Here is an 18,561-nt window from a genome sequence, read left to right as displayed (position 1 = left end):
AGAGATGTTAAGAGATGGGAAAGGGTGAAACCATTGCACGTGAGTCAACCTTCAAATACTAGGTTATTTACAATGACTACATGGACACTGTGCTGGGCACTGGAAATACGAGGAGGAATACCGTATGGTCCTTGGAGGAGCTCCTAGGCTGACAAAGAGCAGTGGTTCTCAGCCAGGGGTGATTTTTCCCCCAGCTGCAAGTGACATTTGGCAGCATCTGGAGACATTTTATTAGTGACAATTGGGAGGGAGTAATAACAGCATCTCGTGGGTAGAGGCTAAAAATCCTACAGTGCACAGGACAGTCCAGAACAAAGAATTATCCGGCCCAAAATGTCAATAGTGCTGAGGCTGAGAAACTCTGATATAGAGAAACAGACATGGAAACAAATGTATCTACATGCTTACATATATTGGTACAATAGAATAAGTACTAGGATAGAAACATAAACCAAGTGCCAGAGGATCAGAGGAAAATCCACTCGACTCTGCCCGATTTGGCTGTATTACTTGATAAATTCCGGGAGCCTTAGCAGGGACGGTGGTCACAGAATTCAGGAGCGTGAGATGAGCAGGAGCTAGCCAGGTGAAGAAGAGGACAAGGGCATTCCAGGCACAGCAAATAGCAAGACATTTACTGAAATATAAGTGAAGAAGATTGGAGAACCAAGCTATGTTACACTGAAAAAACTAAAATCCTGATTTACGGCAATAAATCCCCTCCCTTTTGCCCTTCTTTTTTCCACCTCTCCTTTTCTACCCAACCATTTGCCTAAGAAAATATCCTTTTTACCAAGGCTGATTGCTGCTGGGTGTGACTATGATTGAGATATGAATGTAATTAAGAAAAATAAGTATTTTTATACAAAATAAGGAGAGAGAAATAAGTAGAAGACATTAATGGAAAGATCTTTGGATATATTCTGCCCATTCCAGTCTACTGAGGGCACTGTACAGAATTCCAACCACAACCACGGCATACCAATTATACTTCCTATCCTTGGATGCTGCAATGAACTGCCTCTTTGAGAAAACTGACAAATATATTTCCATTCAAGGTTAATTTTAGGGCCTGCAATACCATGTCATATAAATCATCTTATGAGTTTCACATTGGAAAAATTTTAAAACCTCAAAATCATTGTCACTAGCTCACAGCCTTGCTGGCCATCCATCATCCTAGGAAATTTCACCATCCATACAGGTGAGTGATTTTCAACTTAGGGTCATAAGTCCCTTTGTGGTCAAGGGGACTCCTTATAGGATGTAAAAGGATTCAAAGTAAGAGGGAAGATGACATGATGTTAAACATCTAGTCATTCAGTAACAAAGTGAGTTACTAAGGTTATATTTGCTAATTATGCTGCAGGTGATATTTTTATATTTTGCTACTTACAATCTTAAATTAGCAGGTGACTATACTTTTCTAGAGACTCTCAGTATTCTAATTAGATGCCATACTATTAGGAAATGCGGAGTAATGGTACAAAGATTTTATTGCATACAAGGAATATCCCAATATCCCACAAAAGGGATGTTTTGAGACCAGTGCATTGTAAGTGCTGGCTTTGAAATGCTGTTATGCTTGCTTTTCAATTATAAGGTTCCTATTAGTTTCATGATTTAGTTTCTTTGAGGGTTCTAATTTGCATCAACAACATTTTAAACTATGAAGTTTTTCCAAGACACTAGAATAAGGCAAGTATCAGTTCTATTGTTAAATCATATACTCAATCCCCGCTCCCAAATTAGCTCGTCAGACAACACAGCAGAATACTCTTACCGCAAGGCTCTTTATCCAGTGGGAAGGGAAAAGACTGGGAAAGTGCGTCACCAAAGGCTGAGAGCCACAGTGACCTTCGCAACTCCTTCATTACCTCAACTCCAGTCAACTTCCTCTCCACTCTACCCTCAGCCAGCCACTGCCCTGTTAAGCACACTGGGTCCTCCTGTCCTCACCTCTGAAACCTTAAATGCTAATATTCCCCGCCCTTCCCAACCATCTACAGTTCCAGACCTCCCCCCACACCTGCTCTTCAACCGCCTAGACCAGTGCCTCACAAACTGCTGCAAACTGGAATCACCTGGGGACCTCACCTGACACCGCCCAAAGCACAGGTTGCACCCCATAGCAATTAAATCAGAGAGTGCGCTGGTAGAACCAGGTGCCAGTAGTTCTTAAAGATCTGCAGGTGATTTCGATACGCAGCACGGTTTGGACCCAGCATCACAGGGGCATTCAGTCCTGGGATTCCACAATTTCTTCAAACACCATCAGCCTCATCCTCCCCTTCCCTCCCCCATCCAGCCTGGACCCCATGGTTAATCCTATCAATCAATCTTTCACAACTGCTCCCCATTCCTTTTTAACCCTGCATTACAAAACTGCAATTCTCAAACAATGATAAAATGTACCCTCTATTTTTTTTCCTACATCTTTCCCCAGCTTCTTACAGCCTGTTATAACTAAAAATTCACAGTGAATCCTTTTACTTGTTCTCAGCTCCCTCTCTCCCTCCCCAACATCTGCCGGGCTCAAGTCCCCTACTCACATGTTTGCTCCCTCCCTCCCCCCAGAGACAATCTTACCTCCAACTTCTGGGAGAAATGAGGCTTTAGGAATGTTCTCTCCTCAATTCCCATTCACTACCCACAGGAATATGCCCATCCAGACACCCAGCCTGTTCTCTTTCCCTTTAGTTTCAGAAATAAGGTTTTCCTCCTCCACATCAAAGCCGACTGCCTTCCCTCTGCCTTTGAAATCTCTCATTCTCTTATCCCGTGGAGAGCCTATCTTCATCAATCAGTAATCCCTCCCTAACTGAGCTTGAGTCTTCCTCTCTCTACTCACTCTTCATCCTCAGCCCCAAATATTCTCAACTGTCTTCAAAACTACATCTCCCTCTAGCTAACTCTCTTTCTCCTTCCTTCCTTTCTCATACAAGCTTTTTAAAAGTATTCTGTACTTGCTATTTCTATTCCCACACTTCCGATTCACTTCTTAACACACCGGTATCAAGGTTCTGCCCCCCAAGTCTTGGGAAAACAGTTTTGAAAAAGAAGACTAATGACCTCCTTGACAAACACATTTCAATTCTTCTAATACTCAACATCTGCCCTTGACACAAGTGAGCACTCTTGAAACTCTTCATTCCCTGTTTGCAGGTCTGTACATTCTCCTCTAATCATTTCCTCTTCCTGCCTCCTTAAAGTTAGTATCCCCAAGAGTCTAGCTCTGAAGGACCTCACCCACTTCCACGGTATCCAGTCCCATCTGTATGTTGCAGATTCCTCACTTCATACAACCCATCACCACACCCCGGCTTCAAGTTTTACTTCCTTAAATTAAACTGACAGACATGGCAACATGGATATCCCATCGCAACCTCTCATACTCACTATAAACACAGCAACTCATCATCCCCTCAAAACCTGCTCGTACATTCAATATCACACATGATGGAGCCACTTTCTGTTAATCGCCCGATCAGAAAGCCTGTGCGTCAACCTTCCTTTCTACCTATACCTAATCAATCATTAGGTCCCACCAATCTAATTCAAACGATTCTTGAATTTCAACTCTCCTCTGTATTCCCTCTTACCCGTTTTACATACTGGCTTTCATATAAAATTCCTTCTGAGGAAAGGATTCGAAAGCTATTTTTTTTAAAGTTTGAATGCCCCTGAGGTAAAAGAAAAGGTTTAAGCACCTTCACATGGTGCTTAAATCGACTCGCCTCATTTGCCACCTGTCTCCCAGCTGATCTCCAGCAATCCTGAATGCGCGTGGTATTTCCCACTGCCCTCTCTGTGTAGGCTGTTCACTTCTCCCAGAACACACTGCAACCCATCTCAACCCACCACCACACTGTATTCTACCCATCCTTTAACGTCCTCTCCTGCAAGAAGCCGGTACCAATCTCACTTCAACCTAGGATAGGTTTCTGCAATACCTTCTGCATTTCTCAGCCATCCCACTTACTGTACTGTGTTGTATTTATCTGTTTATATTTCCTAAAGGTAAATATCATGTCTTATTCATTTGGCTCTCCAGGGCCTAACACAGTACCTAGTAGTCGATAAATGTTTAACTGAACTTGACTGATTCAATTATCTTCTAAGGGAGGCCATAAAAGTCAAGAAGTTTGAAAATCCTTTATATGGTCTAATAAAGAGCAGATTTTCAAGCGTATTAGAAGAGAAGAAATTATTTCTTCCCCCAAAGTACTAAAATATTAATCGTTAGCCACAAATCTTTATGCCTCTATCAAATTACTTCACAATACCTTCGAGTTCCTAAATAAGAGTTAAATATGAAGTATCACACTTAAAGGCTAAAAGGATCTAGCTGCTGAGGTCATAAGGTTTAATCTACCTAGTGCTCCTATTCTCTCAGCAGTCTGCTATTTGATTTATTATGTGAGATAGCAAAAGAAATTTCTCCTTTGCTGCATCTCACATACATTCCAAAATGATCTAATTTCTTCTCAATACAGTGTGTTTTTGTTAATGTATTTCCAAGGAAAAACAAAACTGTTCTGAATTTAAAACCAACATAGAACAAGGCCGCTTTTCCTTAGCTCAGAATATGATGAATTATATTTAGTATGAACTATGAATTCCATTCACAGATCCATTGAACACCTATCATGTGCAAAACACTAGGTCAATAAGGCACTAAAACCTCGGGGTTTATTAAGTTTCAGGAAGGGTAGGTTCCCCTGTATATGTCGTTATTTGATGGTGTTATGCAATCACCACAATAAATCCAGTCATGTCTAATTCAAGGATCCTTTAAAAAGGAAAAAAAACCAAAAACCCTGTAATCATGAAAAAATTTAGTAAATATAAATTAAATATCTAGCTTTGAAAGTTCAATTTCATTCCTTAATGTAATAGTTGGTATTGCAATCATGGTAACCTAAAACTCATTTCCTTCAAACTGGAGAAAAGTTGGTGTAAAGTTAACTTGAGTTGGAAATTTTGAAAGTATTTATCCCAAACTCTTTGAAATATACACACATGAGGCACACACACATTTACACATAAAGGAGCAAGTGCACTCACAACCTACATATAGTGTACTTGTCTCTGTGTGTCAGAGTCCTACAAAAGTGGATTTTATTTTAATGGAGAATTTGGAGCAGGTATCAGATTTGTGGGGGCAGGGGAGCTAATTGCAGAATGATCAATTATAAGGTTTTATCTGGAGAAAGATGATGAACTACAAGGGTGGCAGAGGCAGAGGAAAGACTGCTTTTAGAAGGAGATAAAATGATAAAAGTTCATTTTGGATTGGATTTCAAGGGAGAGGGGCTGAATAATACCTATGATTTTTAATAACTACAATGGGACAAACAGTGGTGACATTTACTAGGATAGAGAAAGTGTTGGTAAACTTTTTCTGTAAAGAGTCATATAGCAAATATTATAAGCTGTGAGGGCCACAGAAGGTTTCTAGTACATACTCTTGTGTGTTTTAAGAAGCTTTTGAAATGTAAAAACTATTCTTACCTCAAGGGCCTGTTGACCTGTAGGCCACAGTTTGCAGACCCTAGGTAGTAGAGAATATTAAAGAATGGGATGTTCTAAGGGAGATGATTATGAGTTCAACCTTAGACATGTTGATTTTTAAGCACCTTGGCTAAATCAAAGTGGAGATCAAGCAAGCAGTGGGACCATCACTGGGAATAAAGTAAGCAACAGAGTTTTTGAAACTCTTGCAGAGCAAGAGAAAATTAAATGTCCAAGAGACCAAGGTCCTAGTGAGAAGGAAGGGGAAGAAAACAAGCTGACACAGAGCCATTCCCCTCAAGTCATGTGCCAAATACTGAAGTTGTATGAGGAGACTAAGAAGCTAGGTAGAATGCCTCTAGAACTCAAAGTGGAATTTTTTTTTTTTTTGAGACAGTGTCACTTTGTTGTCCTGGCTAGAGTGAGTGCCGTGGCGTCAGCCTAGCTCACAGCAACCTCAAACTCCTGGGCTTAAGCGATCCTACTGCCTCAGCCTCCCAAGTAGCTGGGACTACAGGCATGCGCCACCATGCCCGGCTAATCTTTTCTATACATACTCTTAGTTGTCCAGATAATTTATTTCTATTTTTAGTAGAGACGAGGTCTCGCTCAGGCTGGTCTCGAACTCTTAACCTCGAGCGATCCACCCGCCTCAGCCTCCCAGAGGGCTAGGATTACAGGCGTGAGCCACCACGCCCGGCCTCAAAGTGGAATTTTTGGCAGGATTGTCATGCTAAGAAGATAAGGATTAGACTCAGTAATCAACAATCAAGGCTCTTAGTTGGAAGCCTGGAAAGGCTACACTAGAGAAGTAGAAGTAAAATGATAGGTATGCAGAGATTTAAAATACTGCAACCTGGACTTGACTAGGTTAGTCTCTGATTATATTAAGTTAATCAGCCTTTATTCTATCTGAACAACAGGGAAAGGGTGAACTTTCTCTAGAAGACGATATCATCTGAACACACTAGAATTTTTTTATCCACAATCTCTGGTGTTTAATCAAAATTACTAGATATGCCAAGAGATTAGAGCACATGACTGAAAATACAGGCAACTAAAAGAGACTCACCAGTGATAAGTGGTGACACAGTTGACAGACAAGGACTTTAAAATAACTAGGATTAATATGTTCAAGAAAATATAGGAAATGGTAGACAAAGAAGATGAAAAGATAAAGAATTTCACCAGACAATTGAGATCTATTAAATAAAAGGATCAAATAAGTACTCTAGAAATAAACACAGTAATAACTAAAAGTAAAAACTCAATAGATGTTTGTGGGAAAACGGCAGAAAACATTAGTGATGTAGAACATAGAAAATACACATGCTGAAACACAGAGAAAAAAATACAGAGAAGAACATAAAACTAGTAAAACATAGTTTTTAAAAAACGGAGAAAGGTATCCATGTAACAAAACATTTGTATCCCCTGAATATTTTGAAATTAAAAAAAAGAAAAATACCTGTTTTTCCCATTACTAAAATTGTTAACTTTAAAATGAAAAAAATAAAATTTAAAAAATGGAGAAAGGAGGCAGTCTAATTTACAAGTAATTGGAGTTTCTGAAAGAGAGATGAGAAAGATGGAACAGAAGCAACATTTGAAAAGATGATAGCCAAAAATTTTCCTACACTAGTGAAAGACACAAACCCACAGATTCAAGAAGCTATGAAAACTCCAAGCAGTCTAAATACAAGGAAACCCACACTTAGGAACTTCATATTTAAAATGCTAAAATTAAAGAGAGAGAGAACCTTAAAAAAAAAAAAAGAAATAAGATAATGCAATCTTTAAAGTACTAAAAGAAAATAACCACCAATCTAAAATCTATAATCAGCCAACATATCCTTCAAAAATAGAGAATGTGGCTGGGTGTGGTGGCTCACGCCTGTAATCCTAGCACTCTGGGAGGCCGAGGCGGGCAGATCGTTTGACCTCAGGAGTTCGAGACCAGCCTGAGCAAGAGTGAGACCCCGTCTTCCTTTAAAAAAAAAAAAAAAAAAAAGGAGTAAAAAAAATAGAGAATGTTTTCAGATAATCAAAAACTGAATAAGTGGTTCTTCAGGCAGAAGGAAAATGATCTTAGATGAAAATATGGAAATATAAAACATAAAAAGAACACAGAAAGGTCAAATATGAGAATAAATATTAAATAATATTGACTAAACAATAATAATGTCTTACAGAATTTAAAATGTATGTAAAATTACAATGCATGACAACTAACTTGTAAATAGAAGAAGGGGGCAAATGGAGTTACAGTGTTCTAAGGCTCTAGCACTATCAGAGAAATTATACAGTAATAATTTGTCTTAAATGGTAGTAAGAGGAAGATGCATTTGTAATCTCTAGGGTAAAAACTAAAAGAATACTAACAGCATCTATTGCTAACAAGTATATGGAAGGGAAAATAAAATTTAAAAATATTTGTTTAATCTGAAAGCGGATTAGAAGAGAGCCAAAAAATATAGAAACAGGTGAGTTAAATGACATTTCAATGTTAAGATAGTAGATCTAAACCCAAATATATCAATTTTCAGAGAAAAGCAGAAATAGAGTAGCAGGGATTGGCAATGTCCACAGTACTTAGCCAACAGAATAACAGAGAGAGGAGGTTTATAAAGAAGCAATTTAGAAAGAAACTCAGCAATCTAGGAAAGTTTGTAAGAAAAATGTGCATACAATATTTTATCTATAGCTAAACCTAGAATACAATATCATAACTGATGTTCACGCTGAGTTACCAGAAAAGAGATTTTAATTAACATTCAATACTCCTATTTTATAAGCTAGGAATGCATAACGTTTCCCATTCAAAAAGTTATACTTTAAAAACTTAAAAAAAAAAAAAGGATTTTATGCTATCAACATGGTCTGGGCATTTCAGAGAATCCACAAAGTCCTTATTTTAATACGCCAATAATCACTGAAGAGAAAAAAATTCCCTATTGTTCTCAGTATACAAGTGCCAACATTCAGAAAGTAATCAAAATTCTGAGTATAATAATTATTATGATATCCAAAACATTATTCTTTCAAGGTATCACATCTGTTATTATGTCAGAGACTGACAATATTTAATATTATGTAATATTAAAATATCTCTATATTACATAATGACCAAAGCAAATAACAAACAAGTACCTGCATGTTAGAAGATCATGATTATTTTTTTATTGGAATATAATATTCCTTCTAATATCTCTCAGTACTTCTCACAGAATGAAGGTGACAAATGTTTTCTTTATTTGATTGAGGAAATGTATTTCTCCTCATAGAGACAAATGAAACGGACATTTACTCCTTTGTTTTCCTAAGACTAGACAGCTTCGCCAAGGCTTCTTACCTTTATTTGTTAAAGACTAGACAACAATTAGTGTATTTTAAAATTTTTTCCTAGTAACCATTTGAAAAAACCCAAACTGAATTTATATACTTATATAATAAATATACAATCGACATATTCATATTTTCTATTAAAATATTCATTAAAGTTTTGAGGTAGAATGTTAAGCAAGTTTAATTGATTCTTCAAAGGTCATACATATCATAAGAATTCTTCCAAGGACAAAAACAGTCCAACGGACAAGGCCTGGTATCCTGTACACAATGTCATTGGCTTGTGTACCTTACAGTGCCCTTTTCACAGTGAATCATAAAGTCAATTCAATCAGTGCAAAATTTTTTTACACAGTGAACTCTGCAAGCAAAAAACATAGAATATGTTCTTCGTAGGTTACATTTGACTTCTAAATTCCATTCTCTCACCTAGTTACACAGAATACAAAGCTACTGACCTTTGCAAATTTAGCCCATTTTTTTTTTCAGGCTTTTGACTAATTAGACAACAGAAAGAGAAATGCAAGGTAAAAGAGAAATCATCCTGGTCATTTTTCAATTTCTTCAACCTTGTCATTTATCCAAGTAGGATGATTCTGACTGGTACAACAATACCCAAGACATAAAGGTGCTAAACAGAAAATTACTCACACTAGTGCTAAGAAATGAATTTCATGGCAGTAACGGCTCTCTATCTAGTTCACTTATAAAATGCCTTTGGCCCAAGACATCCCCCAAGATCACCTCACCAAAAACTGTGTCTGTGGCAAATGCTTTATGAGAAAATTTGTCAAAAAGATCACCTGGTATGCTCAGATCACCTTCTTAAAACATTCATTTATGCATTCACCAAATATTACCACATGCAATCCATGACTGACTAGTTATTTAGATTTTACAAATCTTCTAACTACTAATGCCGTACCCTGCTTATGCTAGGTGTTGTGGGGGTTGAAAAAGAAGAAAATGGCTCTATCTTCAAGGGATCATAACCACTTCGTTCCTTTTAACAGATGTTAACAGCCTACTTTTACCCCCTTCCACTGCAAATAACTTGATATAGTCAACTCCCTCCCTTTCGTTATTACCAGTTACAAGGAAACAATTTCTAGTAAGGGTGAACTCTCCAACTCTGTTCTCAACACCATGTCCTCCTACATTGTTCCACCAATTATCTTCTCCACCAACACAAATGTGCAGTGATCTAAACAAAGTATAAACCCTGCTGTTAACTCTCCAGCCACTGAAGCTACTACCCTCTTTTTCCATCAAAAGCAAATTTCTTCCACATTCTCTCCTTCCACATTCTCTCCTTCCACTTCATCTCACACACATTCCCAGATCATTGTACTCTGATTACTGACACAATTAATTCTACCAAACAGTTCTCTTAACGATCACCAATGATTTTCCTAATTACTAAATCTAAATACTTTTTTGTTCTCTAATACTTAATGTTATTTTACTCTGTGATCAACTGCCAGCCTTACTTCCTTTACAAAGGTTTGTTTTCAATTATATGTGTGATCTAAAATCTGCCTTTATGATTTCTCCTTCTCTGTCTCTCATTGGCTCATCATCTTCCTGCCACCTACATAAGCATTTCATCTTCAATTTTTTTCCATTTCCATACTCTGTCCCTCAATGACATTATCGAAAGATACGACTTAAAAAACATTTCTTAAAGGATAACATTACACACAACTTTCAATTGCAATCTTATAATTCTATTCCAAGCTTTTGCAATGTATTACCAACAGTCCAAAGTACTAAGTTTACTCATTCATTTTTCTCATTCATTAATCTATTCAACAAATATCCATTTTTTAAAAACAGTTGGCTAGAACTGGAATAATCAAGGGCTTAAGAATAAAATAAAATGAAGTAGGCATATGTCCAATCACACAGAGCCTCACAGGCCACTGTTAGAAGTATGAATTTTGTTTTAAAAATGACAGGCCACTCGAGGTTACTTGCCCAAGGTCACCCACAGCCAGCAAGTTACAGAGGTCTAATTTGAACATAGACATACCTGTCACCAGAACCCAGGTTCTTAACCAGTCCTCTGAACTGCTTTTTAAAAATAAAGCAAAGGCCATTCCCATTCCATGGGGGAACAGTACCCACAATGCTGATATTAACTATGCCATCTTCTGATGCAGGGGTCGGCAAACTATGGCCGATGGGTCACAGTCCAGCCCACCACCTGCTTTTGTAAATAGTTTTATTGGAATCCAGCCATGTTCATTTTTTCACATATTGTCTGTGGCTGCGTTCACACTAATGCAGAAGTCGCTATTACAGAGACAATCCTCAAAGCCTAAAATATTTATTATTTAGCCATCTACAGAAAGAGTTTGCCAATCGTTGTTCTATCCAACTGTCTTTTAGGTGCATCATCTGCAAATTGGGGGCATAATAACTAACTCACCTGGGAAGATAGCATATCTGGAAAAATATGATGACAACAGGCACCTCAAAAAGTGAGCTTCAGTCTAATTCAGGCTCTACACTCCAGCATCTATTTGGGAAAAAAATAATCCCATCCCTACTCTATCTCACCGTGTCACTTCTTTCTCAAAGATGTTTTGCTCCCCTCACACACACATACCCCATCTCCTAACACCACCTAGAAGAGGCAAATGTCTCCTATTACAATCATCCTCGAAGCCTATTTCATGGCCTGCACATTTCCACTAACTGCACTGCCATTCTCCTTTCAGCCAGGTTTGGGTCTCTGAAATAATCGTGAATGTCAAACTCATCTGTTGCTCATTTGTGAATCCTGTTTATTCAACTTACACAATAGCTTACGTGCCATCCCCTCTTCTACATTTCCCCTGCCTATTTCCAGTCTCTATTACCTCTCACCAGATCATTCCAGTAGCCTCACAATTCATTTCCCATACAAATATTTATAAATACCCTACATACAAATGTTAGACATGATAAAACATTTCTTAAACAACAATCTCCTTTTAAAACTATTTGACATCACGTCATTACCCATTAAGTCCTCAGCTTTGCATTAAGTTCTTCCACAACATGATTCCAACCTACACCTCCAAACTAACTTCCTACTAAGTTTCTTGAGCACTTACTATGTTTTCACTAGTATATACCATATTGTATGTACTTAGACTACAATGTAATGTAGTTATACTACATTGAGCACTGGAAATAAAAAGATGAAAAACCCAATTCTTGTCCTGAAGAAGCTAAAAGCTAGTAGGGAAGACAGAAATAAATGGAAAAAAAATACCCCATACAAAGTGAAGTGTTTTAGGAAAGGTACAAACAGGAAAATGTGAGCATAAAAAGAATGTAAGAACTAACTAATTCTGCCAGAGCGGGTAGAGGGCCTTAAGGGTTGGGAATGGCTTCATTATCCTAAAAAGGAAAGGGAGTAAAGAAACAGGGGTGGGGGAAGCAAAAGAGGGATAGGGTATAGGATTCCTACTATTTCAATCTTCTTTTCCCTCAGAGTGGTATTAATTTGTTTTTGTTTTACCATTGCATGCTACAAAGAAAAGAGTGGTGTTAATGTAAACCAGAGGCAATTTTGCCCTCCTGGGTAAATTTGGCAATATATAAAGACTTTGATTGTCACGACTGTAGAAAGAGGGGTGCTACTGGCATAATGTGGGTAGAGGAGAAATGCTGCTCAATATCCTCCTACAGAGAGTACAGTCCTCCAACAACAAAGAATTATTCATCCCAAAATGTCACTAGTTCCCCAACGAGCAACCATGGTCTAGAGCCACAAGGAACAGAAGTAAAGGAAAGGATAAAGTCGAGCTAATTCCAGGATGTACTGGACCACTGACAATACAAAGACAGCAAGGAAAGAGAATGAGTTCTGTCTGGACAACTTTACTCACCAGAGAATGCAAAACTGAACAGAGGGCAAAAGTTATTAGTGAACAGAGATAGACTTGAGACTGCAAAGCAGGGGTCTCAAGACAATCAACTATGAGGGAATGAAGAAAACATGGACAAAGAAGTTGAAGCAAAGCCTGTCAGCATTTTCTGTTCCACATCATCCATCTCAACATATATTTATTGCAAAGCTGCTACTAGATAGATGTCACAGGGAAAACAGAAATAAGTCAAAATCCCTGCCTTTAAAATGACAAGATTTTAATAGGGAGGATTAGATAAGTATGTAAGTTAACATGATATAAGGGAAAATAAGATATATGTCATAAGAAAAATATACAGGAGTTGAAATACACACAACCTTGCAAAGATTCAATGCAGTAATAAAGCCTAATTTTACTTAATACCTTCATATCTTCTAGAGGGAAAAAATCATAGGATAGTAATCCTTATTTCCAAAGTTTTGTATGCCCAGTATAATTAACATAGTAGGAAAAATATAAGTTACTTCCCAGTGTTTGCTAACACTATTTGAACAAGGCCAAAGCAGGGCACTTTCTAAAGAATATCCCAATAGAGACTTTACTTTCCATTGAAAGACCCATGTAGAAAATTCGATCCAACACCCTACAGTAAGTCCTATACCACTCAGAGGCTCTTAGTTATGTTTTGGGTTTTTCTTTTAAACTTAGGGTGGGTTTATTTCTCATGAGGTTAGAAAGCCATCCAGAGGACAGCTCTTTAAGTATTCCCTGCAGAAGGAGCCTCAAACTCAACATGAGAAAATAGTTGGAGAAATCCCTAATGGTCCAGCCAACATACATTTTTCATAAAGTGATTATCCTCCTGCAGCTTCAGCTTCCTAAGCCTTTTTCCTCCCCTCTATAATTGTTTTCCTTGTAGGCCAGGCAACAATTACCACTGCTACAAGACTAAGGAGGTTTACAAGCAATACATTTTACAATACATAAGTGTAGTGTCTCTGATATCTGGTGCTTTTATCACTAATTGCACTATAAAATACGCTATTAAAACAGGGACAAACAAGATTGTAAAAATCACATAATGGACCATGACCACTTACAAAAGCCATTCATAACTGTTACTGTACCACTTATTTTTCTTTAATTTTCCAGTTATATAATTATTTTTCTAAATTTTTACTTCTAGGGGATTCCATCAAGAAAAAGAATATATTTGAGAATTATATAACCTACATACGTGCTCTTAAACATATTGTTTTATAAATTTGCCCCAAATTAAAATTATATAGCATGTCAAAATGTGCTACTGAATTCCTAGGGACAGCTATGTGATTCCTTGAAAGAAATTATAGGCATGGCAAATTCATTTAAGTTGTGATTTCTTTTCAAGCATGTGACTGAAAGCGTAGAGGAAAAAAGTGCAGAAGGATTTCACAATTCCAATTTTTGAAATATGCAATACAGCAGATAAAACATTTATATTCTGAGGGAAAGAATGATCAAAGGGTGATATTACTGCCAATTACTGGAGGATGTGGGTCAGTGGAACTGCCTAAAGTATTTCATATGTCATCAGCACTCACTGACTCACGGCTAATTTTTAACTTTGTAGATGAGCCTTTCAACCCCTTTGCTATTTATTCACATGTCTACTCATTTTTAAAAAATGAAAATCAAGAATAAGAATGAAAATGTTTATGATACCCATTAATAACTCTAATGAATATTTAGATGGAAGTAGAATTTTAAGTAGTGATTTAGATGAAATACTAGGATTGTCTCTAGGTTTCATTTACCCATTACTAGAGACAAAGTAGTTCTAGGAATACCACATTACACAAATACCACAAACCAAATAGTGGCTAGCCTCTAGAAAACTGAAGATAAGTAATCAATTAATGAATTGAGATTGTTTCTTTTTTTTTAAAATAGGATAATCTTCTATTAATTAAAGAAGTAACTTATACCTTGATTATAAGTGTCAGTTAGGAAAGTGTCACTGAGCTTGGGTCTCACAGAAAAAATGCAGTCCTTCTGCAACTCCATCACACTTATTCTCAAATATTTTCTTAAATCCTTATAATGGCTTACCCTTACTAAAATCAGAACCTAATTTTAAAACAAATGATATGTCACAATTATAGATGTCTTAATTGTCCCTAAATTATTTTTTTCCCCTGCTGGGGACATTAGCGTGTGCTTAATCTCTTAAAAGAAAGACTATTAAAAAGTTAAAAAGACAGATCATATATCCATGTTTGCTCTAATTTCAGAAAGTGAAGTCACTTAATTCAATAGGGATAATTTTAAAATATTTGAATAGTAAGAATAATTTACTTTTTCAAAATGCCCAAATACTTGAAATACTCAAACTATGTTATATAAACCTCAATAAGAATCAGAAGCTTATTTTTCAACACTGCCACCTCTCAAAAATTATTCTGTAAGATATACCAACGTATACCAAAGATATACCCAAACGAAGTTAAACAGGACCTACATACTTCATGAGCCCACATAACAAACTTACCTTGTCAGATGCCTCAGACGCCAACAGGTTAGTTGCAAGGGTTTGCAGCTTATGATGTGCCATATTTTTAAGGGCAGCAAGACTGCGTCTTGTCATGGCTTGTTTCAGGTTGACTGCTGGATGACTCAGTGAATCAACAGCAGCAGGAACGGCTTCGTCACAAGCATTCAGTATCTCTACTGCTGTGATCCCCATCACGCAGCGATCCAATGCACCTGCAAGACAAATATATTCACAAATATTACATAACACTGTAAAAGTTTTAAATTATTTTCAAGTAAAGAAAAGTGGCATGAAAATCTGTTATATATTAATAGGAATATATTTTATCAATGTGTCCTGGATATATCTTCTTGTACTTCCTTCCTCTAATGATCGCCCATGTAGCATCATCACCTCAATCACTTCCTCTCCCATAAAGCCCCTAACATAACTTAAAAAAAGGTCAAGTTCACAGCCAAGATTCCAGCAACCTCCCTCCTCCAGGCTTTTCCACTCTGTTCCTACTCCCCAGACAGTTTCCTTGACTACTCCCTCACCATTACACTATTACAAATATCAAATTCTATGACTTGACCTTCCTCTGACTTGTGTATCAATCTTAAACAAAAAAAAACTTACTAAAATGTATTTTTTCTCCTTGAATAATTCCTAAAGTTTCTCTTTTTCCACAAAACAGAAAAAATATTATAACTTCTCCATCCTGTCTGCAAATTTCTTGACTCTTATTCTCGCCACCCCAGCTAAATGTTTCCCCACAAGTTTGTGAAAATAGCTACTTACAATTACTTCAAAACTTCCCCAGTTGGCCATCCTTTCCATTTATCTCCATCTATGCAGTTCTTGTCTAAGTTAGAGCATAAACCTCTTCCTCCTGGATAACAGGAGCTTCATCACCTCCTTCATCACCACCTTTCAGGCCTATGTTCTAATGATACATTTTCAATGAGTTGTTCCCTGGTCATCTTACCAATTTCTCCCTTTTCTACTATATTTTCTCTATAACACTAATCACCAGCTAACATATTATATATTTAAAGTTTTTTGTGATTTTTCACCTGCCTTTCCCTACCCACAACATAAACTACACAAGAGCTAGAGAATTGTACGTGTTCTGTTCACTGTTGTACCCCTGGCACAGTGAACAGTGCCTGGCACATAGGAGGCACTCAGTAACTATGTGTTGATTAAATGGAAAGAGAGTTAACAGCTTTAAAATACAGAGTTCTAGCAAATGTATGAGGAAAAATTATAAGCCAAGAGAATAATGTTCAAAGGATATGAACCAGAAAAAAATACAAATGGATAATAATCATACAAAAAGATATGAGCCTCATCAATAATCAAAGAAATAAAATTGAAGTAACTATGAAACACCATTCATCTCTTATCCTTAAGGGTATAAGAAAACTGGTAATATATTTTTAGTACAATTACAAATTAGTAATTCTTTTTTTTTGATAAATTCTATTAAATTTAAAACTCACATTTCCTTTAACACAGAAGTTTCCATTCTAAAATTTATGTTAAATAATCATAACATATACAAATATATGTGTGTGCGTGTGTATGTGTGGCTATTATTGTCTTAACTATAATAGAAAAAAATTTTAAACCTAAATATCTATCATTAGTAGACTGGTTCAATAAAGTATGATATATTCACCAAAAAAAAAAATACTGTGAAGTTACAAAGACAATAAAATAATGAAGCTCAGTTATGCATATTAACATGGCATAAAAGCCACAACATACTATTAAATGAAAAAAAAAACAAGTTAGAGAACAGCATCCATAATATAAAGGGGTAAAAGGGATATTACAGTCACTGAAAAAATTCTCAATAGATGTACACTAATGGTTAGCAGGATATATTTACATGGTTGAATTACTAGGGAATTTCATATTCTTGTACATAAAGATTTATAATACATCAAATTTTTATGAATCTTTTTGTATTATGGCTTTAAATATTATAGAAAAAGAATTTAAGTGAATGAAAATTAATTAGATTTTGAAAATAATATTTATGATATTCTTTTAGATATCTCAAAATTTAGCAGAAATAAATTTAGAATTTACTGTTCTAGCTCTTCTTTATCAAATGTGGTAGTTTAATGGAAACTCTCCCTGCTCATTTTCCCAAACAGAATCATTAATTCACAAACAAGAATATACTGCACCCAGAGAACCATATACTAAACACATACACTAACATATACTACACACAGAGAACTATACTAAAGACACATAATTGAATCTCTAAAATAAATAAAGAGAATGGAGGGGCCGGGCACAGTGGCTCATGCCTGTAATCCTAGCACTCTGGGAGGCAGAGGCGGAACGATTGGTTGAGCTCAGGAGTTCAAGACCAGCCTGAGCAAGAGTGAGACCCTGTCTCTGCTAAAAATAGAAATTAGCCAAATCACTAAAAATAGAAAAAATTAGCTGGGCATGGTGGTGAGTGCCTGTAGTCCCAGCTACCTGGGAGGCTGAGGCAGGAGGATTGCTTGAGCCCAGGAGTTTGAGGTTACTGTGAGCTAGGCTGATACCACGGCACTCTAGCCTAGGCAAGAGAGTGAGACTCTGTCTCAAAAAAAAAAAAGAAAGAAAGAAAGAAAGAAAAAACAATAGAGGACAGAAAATATATTTGAATAAATTCTGACCATAAGATTTCCAAATTTGATGAAAACTATACACCCACAGATCCGAGAATCATAACAAACCTCAAGCATAAGAAATGTGAAGTAAACTACAATCAAATTGCTCAAAACCAGCAATAAAGAAAAAATTTTAAAAGAAGCCAGAGAAAACAGACATTATATATAGAAGAAAGATAAAGATAACAGGAGATTTCTCACTGGAAATAATGCAAATCAGAAGACAGTGGAGTACTGAAAGGAAAAAAAACTGTTGATCTATAATTCTATACTCAGAGAAAGTATCTTTTAAAAATAAAAATGAAATAAAGAGTTCTTTCAGATATGCAAAAGGTAAAAGAATTTATCACCTATGGATCTACACTATAAGATAAACTAAATTTTAGACAAAAGGAAAATTATTCCAGACAGAAATCTGCATTTATACAAAGCAATAAAGAGTAAAGAAAATGGTAACTATACAGGTAAATATATTAGATTTCATTGTTATTATTCAAATTTCCTTAAAATATAATAGACTGTTTAAACAACAAAAACAAACAAAAAAAAACAGTAAGAAAGAAAATAATGTTCAAATGAGTGATAACCATGAGAACAATATGGATGATACAAGCAATAAGAAGTGACCCAATTATGCTTGACTAGAGCA

At 36.4% G+C, this 18,561-nt stretch overlaps 1 protein-coding gene across 5 annotated transcripts in view; it reads right to left on the bottom strand.

The window, feature by feature from the left end:
- WDR7 (WD repeat domain 7) overlaps positions 1–18,561 on the bottom strand; it is a 277,915-nt gene that overhangs the window by 206,945 nt on the left and 52,409 nt on the right. For all 5 annotated transcript variants that reach the window (XM_045527974.1, XM_045527973.1, XM_045527977.1 and 2 more), the window contains one exon: positions 15,253–15,467. In XM_045527974.1, the coding sequence (XP_045383930.1) occupies positions 15,253–15,467 (215 nt within the window). The remainder of the gene's footprint in view (positions 1–15,252; positions 15,468–18,561) is intronic.

This window comes from Lemur catta, chromosome 16, assembly GCF_020740605.2.
Source record: "Lemur catta isolate mLemCat1 chromosome 16, mLemCat1.pri, whole genome shotgun sequence".
NCBI lineage: Eukaryota > Metazoa > Chordata > Mammalia > Primates > Lemuridae > Lemur > Lemur catta.
This window is presented reverse-complemented; position numbering and strand designations above follow the sequence as displayed.